Here is a 15,363-nt window from a genome sequence, read left to right on the forward strand (position 1 = left end):
CCTTCAACAACAACAGCGTCCAAATGGTGGTCTGGTGCTGCACCATCTGGCTACTGCCGGGAATCGTGGGATTTGTCTCGAATCGTGGATTAATTTGGTCGTTTCGTGGATCTCGCCCCTCCGACTCCCCGTGTCGGAATTGCGGTTTGTGAGTCGAAATTAGGCCAGGAGCGCATTTGGATGCGAGCGAACCCGTCAACGGATCGGTGTGTGGGCTGATGTCATTTGTAGCCGACGAACTGGAGTGGGCTTCAACTAGTCGCAATCGGACTAAATCTCATCGCGTGATGGGATCATGAATATGAAGTTCGGCCAAGTGTGTGCGTGCAGCACCCTTGCGATGGCCACGGTGCGGTGGTGATTGATTGACGCTAGGATTACCGCGGCTGGCAGTATGGAAGGTGTGATTTTCTGCAACGCACTCAACCACTGATCTGTGTGTGTGTTTGTGTGTACTACTGCCAATCGTGTTTTCTGTTCGCCGTTTCTAGTGCGAAAGGATTTTCCAAAAATAGTACCACCACGGCCCACGAAGTGAGCAACTGGAAACGTGAGCAGCCGGATAGAGTGTTAGTAATTATTTTCAAAGCAACCCAGCACTGTTGAGCTTCGGATCAGCTGGGATTTTGCGTTTGTGCCGTATTGTATTACCGATGGCGCTGCGAATGATATTCCGCATGTACAGGCAGATGGAAGGAGTAAATCAGCGGGCTTTCGTATGGCTGCAACCGAACACTGGTTGACGCTGGGTGCGATACAAAACTCAGACAGCTGTGATTCAACGAACCGGAGCGTTTTTCAGAAGCGCAGGGCTTATGATGTTGTCGCTGTTGAGATGATTATCAAACTGCGTTCGAGATAATCGTGGCAAATGGGGCTAGCGTAGCACATCTGACTGTATAATTTGTGCAACCGGGGTGTACTGCTTAGCGGATTATATTTGTTCAAGCCTTTGCTTGCACCAGTGAGTATAGATGATAAAAATATTTGATTTGCGAGTTCATATGCAAAAGTGCATTTTATAGAGTTATAGGCAGCAAAATGATAGCGTTAACATATGTTTGCTAAAGTATAGCCTGGGAACGATTGACAATCCTTAAAGTAACAACCGATTGATTGTACGATGTGTTATCATCATCACTTTATAGCCATCATTTTTTATTGACTGTAGAACTAGATTGTTGGCATTTGTTCCATTACAGCCACCAAAGTGTATGTATTTTTGGTATCATCGTGCACTTCATATTGCGGAGTTCTTCAAACAATGAGCTCGTGCATGTAATAAGTGGATCATCGAGCACTTTATGCTTCGGAGTAAATCTCCTGTGAATAATGTTGTACCATGCGGTAAATACCTTTTTATCCGGTATTTATTTTTGGGTTTTACTGGGTTTTTACCTTTTTTGTTTTTACCCAGGTAAATATTGTGCATTTTTTTAGAATGGAATTTTCAATACATTTTCTGTCACTTATCTTTAAAAATGTTCCGGAAATATTGTATAAAACAAACATTTCCAAATTTGTATGCGCAATTTAGGCATATTCAAAGTCTTTTAATCTAAATAACAGATGAATATATATTATATTTCTAACGAGACTATGGTTAATCACCATTATTTTCCTATTGACGATGTCATACAACTAGATTTTGGTTTGTAAACGAATCTTTTAATGTTTTCAAAGAACGATCTGATTATTCACACAATTTCAACATCTTCAATCTTCAAGAGCAAATACTGTTTCTTCAAATTGAGAACTGTAAGATATTTATGAATAAGTTCTAACGCGATTAATCAATGCGTTTTACATGGTACATTTGGGATTTTCCCAATTAGATTTAATAAAAGGTAAGCAACTAGGATCTGATACAAAATGGACTAGAACTGGTTTGTATAAGGCATGGCCGTAAAAAAGAATTTAAAAACTGTGGAAAGATCATTTAGCAAGTTTGACTCGATGCGCAACATAACGCTTAACAGACTATCCACTGAGCGAGATGGAAAATTGACGTACATTTGTCGTTAAATACGGTTTAAGCAATGAAATATATTCGCCTAATGTTTGTTTAGATGAAGATTTAGTAAAATTTACAGACTCTGAAGATAAATTCTAAATACATTATACGTACGTTACGTTACATAGTTTGCTAATGCAAAACAAAGATGTCTTGGCGGACTACATGAAAGTGATTCTCGACACGATGTAATAATGAACGTTCATCCGATGATTAATACAAACATACTGACGTTATCCACGAATGGTCCTACAAGTGCTTAAGCGCTGTCTGTTAGACTTAGTAGCACTGATGTTTTATATGTTCTACATTAAATATATGTTCTAAACGACGTACATCCTTGCTTGTTGACATGTCCACTCTCACTTCAAATTTCCTTCATGAAAATAGCCATTGCACCATTAAAAAACTACAATTTTCCCGGAAAAATACTATATTTACCCGTGGATTTTTTTCCCGAAATTGAAAATACTCGTTTTGCTACAATCCTGCTATACTATATAGTTCAATTCAAGTGAACAAACAAACTCCATAGTTTAGTTTTAATGCTTGCAAATTAGTTATTTTGTGTATGCTTTAGTCAGTTGCATATGTTTAATATGCATAAAACCAAAACATCAATAATAGTATCCATCAGACAGACATTTAACATTACAGAACAATGGATTACTCAAAGGTTGAAACTAACTGTCATTAAGATAAAAAGGAAGATTTCTAATTTTATTTATTTTTTTGTAAGGTAGCTAAACAGTTCCATCATTTATCTTAGTTTTGATGTGCAATGAGTGATAGAAAGATAAAACAGTACATCTTACCTGTACAAAGGTTTGCCTGCGCTTTCCCGAAACCACAGCACCATGTACACCCGATCGTTCAGCTCTTCCGGTTCGATGTCACACGGCAAGGTCGCCGTTCGCCCGAGAACTGCCTCGACCGTCACTGTAGACACTGCAAAAGGGTAAAAAACACAAAACCGAAGTTCGATTAATAATTTACACACTGTAACACAAAAATCCCTACACGCATAACATCGGATAGTCGATAACTTCACTGGAGCGATGGTGTCGGTAGCCAGCAGCATTTGCTTTTTGATCATCGAAAATCAATAAATAGTTACACTTTAAATCGGCGCCAAAAGAGGGCCGACGAAGCAAAGCAAATCAACCAGCTTTACGCAACCGCAACGATTCTGTTTGATCGCTTGTTTTCCAATTCCAGCTCCGTGGAGAATTCCTTTAACGCGCGCTCTCCCTCCTTCCGCACGGCCGGCGCACTTGTTTGTCAAAACCATCCGCCGTCCGGCGGGTTCGTTTTGTTAGCGCAAGCCAATATCCACAAACGCTGGGAATGTTTCTCATCCTTCCACAAACTCGCCCTTGTTCCATGTTTCCAGGAAGGTCCGAACCGGCTGGCAAAAAGGTTTCCACTCCCGACCGGGGCGGGGTGGATCAGTGCTTCTTACAATTCACTAAATCGGTGGACCATTTTCTTTTCGCCGGAAAATGAATCCGAAACGAAATAACTATGAACGGCCGGTTCCCATATCCAATCGGATATGTGTCTCTGTTCGGCCCTCCCCCAACTCCACGATGCCAACTCGCATCTCCTAGCCGATCGCTTGGAGGTGTGTGTGAGTGTGTGCTTTTCGGTGTCGGTCGATTCCTGGGAGATAAACGGCGGTGGACTGATTTTTATTTTTTTGGCAAACAATCACATCGCCCGGGACGGGACACGGTTTTTTCGTGTTCGTTCACACACTCGTGTCCCCGGGTTTGCAGCATCACGGTTGTGTCCCGTGAATCTAAATGGCGAAAATGGATTATGATCTTCATCTTTTCTTTATTATGCTTCCCAATCGAATAATGATAATAATAACAATAATAATAGTCGTAAAAGTAATAGTGACTCAGCAACGACCACCGTGGGGGCCAGAAATCGAGCGACCGAACACGTCTGTGCTGTTGGTCACGAATCAGAGGGAATGCGCACGGTACAAGAAAAAGGGAATTGCCATCCCTTAAACAGGCATTCACACACACACACACTCACACACGATGAGACAAATAAAAAAAAAGGAAATAAGACAAAAAAGGGTCCACCATTGCGGCGGCTGCCGAATGTGTCCACCGAGTGTGCTTTTGTTTTCGGGCACGAAACCGAATAGGACGGATTTTGAAAACCTCCGAGCTGCGGTTGAATGTCATCCATTTCGATGACTTGGCATCTTGGTTTGGGTTACAGCGGAGCGAATGGGAGCTTGTTTTGGTTGTTATGTGGACCAGCCGCACCGCCACAAAGGCACATAACCATTGGGAGATAAGCAGTTCGGCAGAAGAACCGCAAATATGTGCCGATCAATAGTTTTGGAAGATAAAAATCTGTGACAGGTCTGTGTGCGGACCGACAGGGGCTGAGGCTGAGCAGATAATTCCGTTGTAGTATTGGACTTGTTTGGATCAAAGCTTGCATGTTTAAGCCTTTTGTTAGTAGCACAATTTAAACGGTTGACCTGACCCGTTGGAGGGTGAAGCTTAAAGCTGCACCGTAAATAGCCCGTTGGACGGGCGTTTTTCAACGAAAATGTGTCCAGCTTCAACCGAAGGCATTTCAATCCCGCAGAGCAAATAAACGTAGAACAGACTTATGCAAACAGCGTCCCTAACATGTTTTGCTGGTAGCTCCTAGACGCCGTAAGAAAGATTAACTACTCTGACAGCCTTAATGTGCACATTTTCGTTGGTAGAACAAAAAAAAAGCCTTGAAAATCATTCCAAAACCAAAGCAACGGCCGAAAAGTACAAATTAACATTTTACTTTCGCCCATTCGACCTCGTACCTCCGGTCCGGTGTGGTAGTTCGAGGTTGTAGCCGAGCCTGCAACCCATCTCACATCCAATCAAACAGCAACCAGAAGGATTATATACCGCCTGCCACCAACTGCCCAACGGCTTTTAGGGTGTTCGTTACCCTGCCCGCCTTACGGCTGGGTTCCGCCCCATTAGGCCATCTACCAGGAAGAAACCCGTGCTCCTCCCCATTACGGCGAGAACAAATAGTTTCTAATTAATTAAAACCGCTTACCAGCTGAACATTCTGGCCGGTGCTGGCCGTACGAAACAGAGCTGGGGGCCCATCAACATCAACCCTCACTTCATCAAATGGTCTCAAAATGGCCTCGGAAACCCTTAAACTGTGAATGGGAAGTTCTTTATTGAGGTGAGCCTGGGTGGAAGGGGCGTTTGGGCAAAGGGTGGGCTGGCATGTGATAAGGGATGATAATGATGGGTAGAGTGGTTAACGGGAAGCTAGAGAGAGAGAGAGAGAGAGAGCGAGAGAGTATGTGTGTGTGAGTATGAGAGAGTATTGTTTTGTCTCGCGCATTGTTTTGTGTGCCTCCAGCGCCCCTGGAAGGAGCAAAGTGCGTAATAGTATACGGTTTTACGATCATGGGCAAATAAATCATTCACGTTTTGGCCCACCTGCTTCACCGCTCGGTTCGACCCGTGCAGCATAATGCTCTGTCTTTCCGCGCCCCATAAAACAGCGTATAAATAATCACTCCTCGCACACGGCTCTAGGCTTGTGGCAAAGTCAACAAGCGGTCCCGCCGCCAAACCCGGGAGGCAATTTGTTGCGTGTGATTTAATTCGTTCGATCGAGCGATGTTTCACATTTGTACCGCTGGCAGGCGACACTCGGTGCCGTTGCCGTTAAAGGGCAGCGGGCAGCAGTCAGATGTCGTCTGTGTTGGCTTTGAATATTGTGCAAGCAAAGTGGGCTGGTTTGGGTGTAGTTTGATTTTGCGGTTAATCCGATTTAATCCGGTTAAAGAGTTGAGCGTGAGCGGTGGGGCGTGAAAATCGGGGTTTAGTTTTAGTTTGTTGTTGGGGTTTAGCGAGATAAGCAGATAAATTGTAATCAGTTTTGATCATACGCATATGTGGTGGGTGAAATCAAAATGATTGAAACTCTTAAATAGTGCTGTTTGGTCAAACGTGAGTGTGGGGTGAATAGTGCATAGACAGTTTATACAAAATTGACCTTTAAATGCAATACAGGATCCTACCTATTTTGAACGAAATGGTCTTTTCATCATGATTTGTATATAATACAATTGTTTGTATTATATAAGCGGTTTGATTTTTTCCATCATTATTAAATTCGAAAGTTGATGAGTACATTCTTTCAGCGAGTTATGCGACAGTTGAGATACGCGAATTTTTAGTTTTGACAATTCATACGTCAAATCGGTTCTATTTTCTCCAAGAATTGTCAAATGCAAAATAAATTGCAATTTTGCTAAAAGATTGAAATCGTTTAATAAACATAAATAACCGATTGTTCTACACGAATTGTATGAAATAAGTAAAAATGTGCCTACAAGTTCTTAATTTAATAATAAAAAATCTGTTTATCCACCATATTTTGTCTGACAAACGTGATATTTGACTTACGTGAAAGTCCGATTTACGCAAATATTCCTGAAGCACAATATTTGTGGAGCTCGGAATAGGACTGTACTAAAAATACAATAGTATTCAACGTAAAATTTTAAACATAAAAAAAACATCCACCTAGGACATTCCTGATTCTATTTTTAAACTGTAGAAAAGATGATCTCTGCATTTTAATTGATATTTTAATTGACACACTGATAAAGCCCAGAAGTGAACTTTTCATGAAACGCTTTATTCCCAATTCTTACTGTACGCTTTGTTACATTAATATTTTTTTTTCTCTGAAAGTTGATCGGTTCTCAGATGATCAGTTGAAAGCATATGAATGATTCTTTTCATTAGAACTGATGGATTGTATTGTACGGATATTCTGTAACACGTGGTCATCTCAAGTTATACTTTGCCATCCTGCCTGCTTGTCATTTCCATCGTAGCTACGTTATGAAACCATCTCGGTGCAGTTGCACTTTATCGTAAAAAAATGCATTACACCGCATACCGCGGTTGGCAACGAATCCATTAAAACTGCAAACGATCGATTGGATGTGCAACGGGGCGTTGCGCTCTTTGAGGTGTATGGTGTTGGTTTATGATTGAACGTCAAACTCATCATGCCAAAATTGATAGTTCATCAAAAAAGGTTTGCATCAATGGCATCGCCGCTTCCAACAGACCAAGCCTGCACACAAGTTTCGCCTCGGTCCAGCCCCAACGTTCTGTCCCTCTCTGGAGCTCGATGGGAGGCGAGCGAGCAAGTGTTCCCGGGTATTTGCCCACCAACGTGTCCGTTTCTTCTCCATTTTTACACTTCACTTCCGTTTGCCTACCCCCGTTCAGGTCCACACAAACGCGTTGCTGCTAGATACGGAATAATCCCGGCGAAGAGAATCCCTTCGTTTCGATCAAATTGATGACCGTGATCGTTCTATCAGAAATTGATTCATGTGTGGAAATTGGATTTTCGCAGTAGATTGAACACATAACAACCATCACTCACACAAACACACACACACCCACACATACAGATACAACAAAACACGGCACAGCACATCACTCGACCGATAAGCGCACATCAGCTCGCCACTTCGGGTGCGCTCCCTGGCCAAGGGTCCGGCGAAGCGAAACCAACAAACGGCAAAATGTTAACAAGTCACCTTCCGACCGATTCCGCACCCATCGCACGTCGCCAGCGTCCGACTAGTGGGGCCGGGCTTCACATTTCCCCGGCAACGCTGGTCCATTCAGGCGGTTTACGATTTCCAGGTCATCCCTAGATTTATTGTGCAGATTTTTGGAATTAACGAACTTAGATTCGCAAAATCCAATATCTGTGCACCGCTCGTTAGTGCTGGCCGTTCGGTGCTGGCTGCTGCGTGAATGGTTTTTCACAGTTCTTGTTCGCGTTGCTGCCTCACACACGCAAAATATGACGTATGCGATTGAGTGGTCGGTGGAGCAGTTTGAGTGGTTTCGGTTTGGTTTGGATTGGCGCTTGGTGGATTGGTTGATTTTTCCTCCTCAGGTGGGGTTTGTTTTTGCCAGCGAGCGTTGCGCCTCTTTGTATGGATAGAGGCTGTTTTTCTTTTCTTCGTTTGCAATACTGCTGTGTATTGAACTAACGAATCATCCGAAAGATACTATCGAATTGCATATGCAACATTTTACCTGGATGTTATGCGTGCATGTTCATATGTTCATCCATATTCGATTACGGAATTTTCAACGAGTAAAGGCACTAAAGTGGGACACCAAAGCAATGCAACTCGTGTATGGTTGTAATAGCATTGAAAAACTGGCAGAATGAAATTTGTCAGAAATATGATGGACCAAAACCCAAAACAACGTAAACAGAAGTATCGTTGTTGTGCGTAGATTTTATCGTAAAAAATGTGTTGCCTAGGCATTAATTGCTCTCTGAAAGACATCAATCACAGCAGTGAAATGAATGGTAAGGATCCAATAAGAGTATACATAAATCTACAAACGATTTTTTAGCTTAGGAATGAGGTTTGTTATGGTTTCTACTATTCATAGACTTTTTCTATGCATTAATTGTGAATTAGAAATAGAGCCAGTTTTTTAAGGAAACAATTGAATAAAAAAGGTGAGTTACGACAACTGTTTAGTCATAGTTGAGCTTGATAAGAATTTCTTGTCAATATTATCAACATTGTTATAGCTAGGTTTCAATTTAAAATGCATTAAAAATTGATGAAAGCATGCTCCACTCAGCTCATCATTGTTGCACGATTCGACTAAAAGACGTTTTGACGTAGCTCTCGAGACACAGTGGAGTTATTTATAAGATCATATGGAACAGACGAAATCGTTCAGCTGTGGCTCGTACCTTCCAAAGTTAGAATTTTTATGACCTATTTCTGACACGTCGCATGCTAGCTAGTAATTACATCCAATGAAGTTCAATTAGCCAGTCACATCAGATTTCAATTTACGGAAATGAAGAGGAAAACAAGTAAAAACTAGTCCGTTTTTGTTTTCCCTTCCTTTATGCAAGTCGGTCAAGAATCGATCAATAGTTTACTTGCTCGATGCGTTTCACTTGCCGCCTGGAGGGCGAACTAAAAGCGAAGATAACTCCGCCATAAGTTTCTCAAGCTTGCTGCCGCTAAATGAATCTAGGATAAAGGAGCACAAATTCACATAATTTGCAATTTAAAGCGTAGAACAAAAAAAAACTTTACGTATCATTAGCTTCAGCGCTAGCGCCGAGCGAATGCGCTTTCCTTTGTTCAAAACTATCGATTTTTTCTGCTGCCCGCGTTTCACGGGCCGTGGGTGCGGGGTGCTGAAGTTGCCGAACGCACACGAAGAAACTGCTTCGCCCCTTCGCACTAGCGGCGGCTAATTTCCGGACCATTTTTCTCGCTGTACCGCGTTGCGTGGCTCGTTCTACCGCCCGCCCGCCTGATTACTGGCAGGCCGTTCGGCCGCCGAGCGAAAGAAATACCCACAAGCAAACCACCCACCGTGTACACCGAGACCGTCCTTGTCGGAAGACGTGGCAGCCTTTCATCCTATTCATATTTATTTTCATTTTATTTAAATTTCCTTCCTTGCAGGTGGGCGTATCCTTTCGACCAACTCTCCTTCTTTCCCCGCACCCATCCCTCCCTCGCTACGGTTGCATGGATCGGACCGATGTGTGTGTGTGGCTCGTTTCTTTGAACGGGTGTCTTTTTGCGTTCTGCCCACCCCTGGTTGCTGTGCTGCTTTACTAGCTTTGTATAAATCTTTACCACCCTCTATGCACGGCGATGGTGGTCGGGTCCTTGGAAGTGAATGAAAAGAAGAAAAAAAAACAAGCGACACAGCAAAAAGAAACCGCAGCAAACGCCCCACATGGTGCGGTGGCTGCTAGGACACACGTTTATTGTACTTTACAAGCCCAAAACCACCACCGGTGGCATCATTTTTCCAACGGCCAACATGCTCCTATTACGGGGAAATTTTCTACTTTCAACCCTTTTCTACACGGGCCCCATAGCACTGCGCGATGCCTTTCGAGTCCTTGAACAGACGTTTACAAAGCAGAAAGTAAAGGCAAAGGAAGGGCCGTGTGGTATGGTGTCGCTCGCAACAGGGAAACAAGCTAAGTTGGTCTATCTACCTGCGCCCTGTCCGCCGTGGAAAAGCTTTTCTTTTAATGAGCTAAACAGGGAGGAATGGGGCGCCCGATGGGGGGGGGGGGGGGGGGGAAAGGAACAAAATAGACATGGCAACGGTTTGGCAGGTAAGTGGCCCTTAACATATTTCTTCATTCCAAGCTCATCTATTAGCGCGTTTCTATACGCTGGCGCTGTGGATGTGGTGCACCAGAGCACGCGAATATCGCATTGCGGTTGATGTCGAAAATGTGTGAAAAGGGGTTTTAAATTCTTTTTCGAACATGTTTAGTAAGAATTGTGTTGATAGGAAAGTTTGATAAAATCTGAGCATACGCCAAACCAAACATGAATTTGTCCATTAGACACAGATAATCAAGAGTTAATATCTAGCGTGTTTGAGGTTGATGTACTAAGTAAACGTTCAACTTTCTGCAATGAAAGCCAATGTATTGCAAGTAGAAAATGCGATGCATTTTAAGCGATTCACGCCCCAACCATAGTGTAACTATGAACAAAAGGAGAGCACAATATTCACTAGGAACAAAAAGAAATTAATAGATACTTTTTGGCGAATTCATTCTGATATATTTATATAATGCTAACTGAAGCATTCTCAAACCCTGCTGCAATGTTCCTTGCAAGTAATTTGTAGCACAAAAAAAAACCCCAACTCATCTATCCAATCAGCTGCTTAAGTTCATGCAAACGAGCAAAACCCCTGTCCCTTCTTTCGACAAAGCGAACCGACCACCCAGCAGGAGATAATTAATTATCATAGTCTAAGGCGGCGAAATTAGTGTCCTCCTACGAAAATCGTGCATTGCCTGATGTCGCTCTCAGATGGCAGTAGCATCGTAGCAGTGATATAAAAAGTACCAACGGCAGACTGGTAGGGAGAGCAGCATTGCTATCTATATTGAGTTCCATTGAAAAGAAATGGGCTGATTTGTTCATTCATCATTGTGTTTTGTTTTTATTTTTGTCACCAGTATCGTTTCCTCCAAGTTTGGTTGTTTTGTGGGAGATGGTTTTTCCTGTTTTCTTTGTTGTTTTTATTTCAATTTCACTGCGGCATAATTACTCCGTATCCATCTGTATGCGAAATGACTAGCATGGGGAGGTTTGGGGAGATGTTATGGGTACGAAACCACAAAAATAGACCCATGCAAGTCTTTTTCGTCCCATTTCGATACCTTTTACAGTTCGCTTTTTTCTCCCCATTTCCCGCCACACTGTTTGAATTTCAATTGCGGATTCTGGAGGTGTTTAGGACAGAGAAGAAAAAGGTTCCATCTTGCTCTTGGCACGGTTGAGTCACGGTTGGTTTCGGGCTGGAGTTGCTGGACAGCTTCAACCTGCGGGCGCATCTTTGTACCGCCTGACCCCTAGCCGACCGAGCACACGGGGGAATTGGTAGTACGAATTGGATGAAAATGCTTTCCAATTTAGTTCACTTCACAACCGGCGATTGTGCCAGCGAATTGTGCCTTGCTGGACAGTGTCTCTGCGGCACAAAACAGCGGTACCGCAAACGTTCGGCAGACGGCTAAACGGAACAACCACCGATGGATGCACCGATCGAAACCGTGCGCGAACATACGCTGGCGGGGTAGGGGTAGTGGGAGTTTGAATTGGATTAGGGTGGAGGCTGTTTGCGCTATTTGCAGTTCAGTCTTCTTGCTTAATCAACAAACGAGTCGGTCGGTCGTGATCAGCTTTTTTTGCTGTGTGTGTGTGCTACCGTCTCGTTCATTCGCCCGGCAATATCGGTCTCGTTTGGCTTTATGGATTATTTTTATTCGTCTTATTATGATCAACAAAATTTTTATTACCGTCATGTGGTTCACTCCCTCCGTGCGGACAGGGCAGTGGAGGGAAAAATAAATAAAAAATAAGTATTTGTTAAAGTGCGGTGGCGCGTATTTTCGTAGCGGCACCGCATACCTTTAAGTCGATCGTGCACATCCGTCCGCGGGAGAGACCGAGCGTTGCCTGTCGGCTGAACGTAGCCGACCGACGGGGATGGGATTGTCAAGCTTTGTTTTCATCTCTGTACACGCCGAAACACGCCCAGGCACAGTCGCACGTGAGCTGCAAAAGGACCGTAAGTGCTGTCTCTGGGGCTGTTTGTCATGCGGCTTCTTGATTTCGGTCCGCTGCCCGCCTCGTTGTCGACCGGTGACAATGATTAATATTCAGCGTGCGTCCGAGAATGCCCACGCCATGCGGAAAGCGTCACCGGACGGACCGGAGGTCACACATCCATGGTTCGGGGCTTTTTGGCCCGGGGATACAGAAAACACTCCCGTCCACATATTAGGTGAATTGGTCGGATTGGATTTGATGGGCACCATGGTTTTAATGGGTACGCGTGTAAAACAGTAATATCTCAATCTCGCACCGGAACTGTACGAAGTGCTTGCACCACGGGACGGTGAGGTGCGGTCGGAACAAAATGGACATCATGTAACGATGAAGAAAAAGAAGACAAAAAAAAAAGAACCAGAAGCCGAGAAGAAACGGAACCACCAGCCAACCGACATTGACAGTGATCAATGTAGCTGCCTTTGCTTTGCCCGGCCAACTCATCATTCGCTCCAAAGACGCTCAATCACTTTGGTAAATATTTGCACGGCGAAACTTTCGCATTTAGGCACGGTTCGGAATACCTCATCCCGCCTCCTTCGTGACTCGTACCGATTGCTGGCTGAGTGTGTGGGATGTGGTCGCTTCAGCAGCTCTAGATCATCGTTTGAATAATTGGTGTAATTGAATAAGTTTTTAAAAAAATAAACAATTTCTTCCAAGCGTTGCTCGAATCGTTACGTCGCTGCGTCGCTGGCATAATGTAAGTCGAAACTCGACTTAGCGAGAGCTTTCTTTTTACCCTTACCCTTAGCATGTACCCACGCGCGGTTTGCTGCCGAACTTCGGCATAACTTTCGTTAGAAATAATATTATTTAATTTAATTAAGTTTACAATAATTGTGTGCGCTTCATTCGCAGACCCGCTGTCTCTCTCTCACAGAGGCGCACATCACATGCACAGCTCAACTCCCTAGCCGAAAGGGACACGCGCACGCTAACCACAACGGCGCATGCGGTGATGAAGCTGATGGTGCACTCGAAATGCTACACTCCACTCCAACACACCATTAGAAGGCATGGCGGCACTTTTGGAGACGTGGCACGTGTTGGCGAAAGCAATTTGCAGCGACGCGAACCCCGCGCACTCTTCGGTGAAGGTTTCGAAAAGGGGCTCACCTTCTCTCTTGGCGTTTTGGGGTGAAGGTACGAATGACAGCTGGAAACGGTGGTTCCCGGTCTGTTTTTTTTTCTCCTTTTGGTTGCACACCGTACTTGATGCTACATTGAAACGAACGAGCTCACGATGAAAATTCTTGAATGTTCCAGCAGCGTGCTGGGTGGAGAAGCTTGTGAGAGAGTTGAGGAAAGGGAAAAGATAACAACATTTCGACGGTATCGTCAGCAAAAAGATGTGGTTTCTTGGTGCGCGAACGTATGAGTGCGCAATGGTGCGCTAGATACAAGATGGTACACATTCAATCGAAAGGTGCGAAAGTTTAATGTTATTCCAGCGCTGCCAGCGAGGATGGAAGCTTCCCGGGGATGGGCTTGCTTGGTGAGGTGGTAGGGGTATGTTGTTAAAACATAGGTGAGAATTTATTTAAACTTTCTCATCATTAAAAAGTCATTTTTACCTGGAGCGTTCTAATATAATTATCCGGCACGGGAAGTTTTGTCTTGAGTCAGTGTGTGAAAAGCGAACGAAGTGGAACGTTTTGTGGTTGAGTCGTCCGGTAATCAGCGTTGGGGTACGTTAAGATCGATTATCACTTGGGTGGTTTGTGCGGTAAAGAGCGTAAAAACTAACTGGAAATCGAAGAAATCTTTATTAGTAGCTAACCAATGTGGAAATTTAAGCATCATTAATCGACATTGGATAAAGAAGAACCATGTTTGTCCAGCTGTTGTTAGACATGTATTTATACAGTGCGCTTTCTATGACGTCAGTTGTATATGAAATGAATCATTTAATTTAATGCTACTATGGACACATTTGGTATCCTTGTCATTTATCAATCTGGCATTAAGCACAAACCGTTTGAAATTAATTCCATCTTTTGCTACTCATTGCTTAGGTACTTTGCAGAACCGAAATAATAACTATCAAGACAACTAAAAGGTCTTTTGTGAGGTTGAAATAATTTGATCTTTATAATTGTACTTCTTTTGTTTTGTTCAGGTATAATTATACTTCTTCACGCTAGTAAAATAATTCCAATACACAGTTTTTCAAGCTATTGTTGAACTGTAGTTCAGCTTAATTTTCTTCTTCTTCTTCTTTAACACAACAACTGTTGCCTGTTGTTGTCAAGGCCTGCCTGTACCCACTAGTGGGCTTGAAGCTACGAATGGGATCATGGTTTATTCGGGGCTTGAACCCATGAAGTGCATGTTTTTAAATTCGCGCTAGTTGACGACTGCACTATCAGACCGGCCTTTAATCAAATAATTAATTAATAAGCTTAATTTTACTGCCACACAAGCAGGTCGCATAAGTTTCATATCATTTCAAAAATTTCAGAGAGCTTTGCTTTGTTAATATTGTTGAACAGATTAATTATTGTAGTTCCAAAAACATTAATTGAATACAAATCGCTCGCAAATCTTCTCGCAGTAAAAGAGTGGTACGCTGTGATTGTTGAGCTCTAGCGCCAGTTCTAACGAACACACCTTCAATGTAGTACCCCAGCCGAACATTTACACAACTGCCGCGTAACAGCACGACGCAGATGGCGTGTGCCTGTCAACGCGACCATCCACCGAACGTTGTGCTAACTGTTTTCGCTGCCAAACACATTTCCGGTTTTGACGTGTCTGCTAAATTTTACATTCCCACTAACAATCTATTAACCTGACCTGACGCCGACGACAGGTCCCCGCACACCGATTTTGAAGTTGGTAAAACGTCAGGCCAAAGCGAGGACTCCGCCAATCGTCAGTTAACATGCAACATTCAAATCCACAGACGGTTGCCCTCCACCGAAGTGGCTCAAAATTCGATCGACACCACTGATGCGTGGCGTAAAAGTGGCCCGGTGAAGAGGGGTAGGAGCGAGAGAGTGAGGAGTAGAGGGAACTAAGTTTTGTGGGAGGATTTGGAAGTATCGCACGAAACAAAAGTAAGAGGAGGAGGAAGCAATACTCCGCACACCGGAAACGCTCTCGAAAAATGAAACGA

The 15,363-nt window shown here is 43.6% G+C and overlaps 1 protein-coding gene across 3 annotated transcripts in view; it reads right to left on the reverse strand.

Moving 5' to 3' along the window:
* Positions 1–15,363, reverse strand: part of LOC1279738 (uncharacterized) — a 135,910-nt gene that overhangs the window by 70,870 nt on the left and 49,677 nt on the right. For all 3 annotated transcript variants that reach the window (XM_061643513.1, XM_061643511.1, XM_061643512.1), the window contains exon 3: positions 2,830–2,962. In XM_061643513.1, coding sequence (XP_061499497.1) covers positions 2,830–2,962 — 133 coding nt within the window. The remainder of the gene's footprint in view (positions 1–2,829; positions 2,963–15,363) is intronic.

The sequence above is a fragment of the Anopheles gambiae genome, chromosome 2, assembly GCF_943734735.2.
Source record: "Anopheles gambiae chromosome 2, idAnoGambNW_F1_1, whole genome shotgun sequence".
NCBI classification, from domain to species: Eukaryota; Metazoa; Arthropoda; class Insecta; order Diptera; family Culicidae; genus Anopheles; species Anopheles gambiae.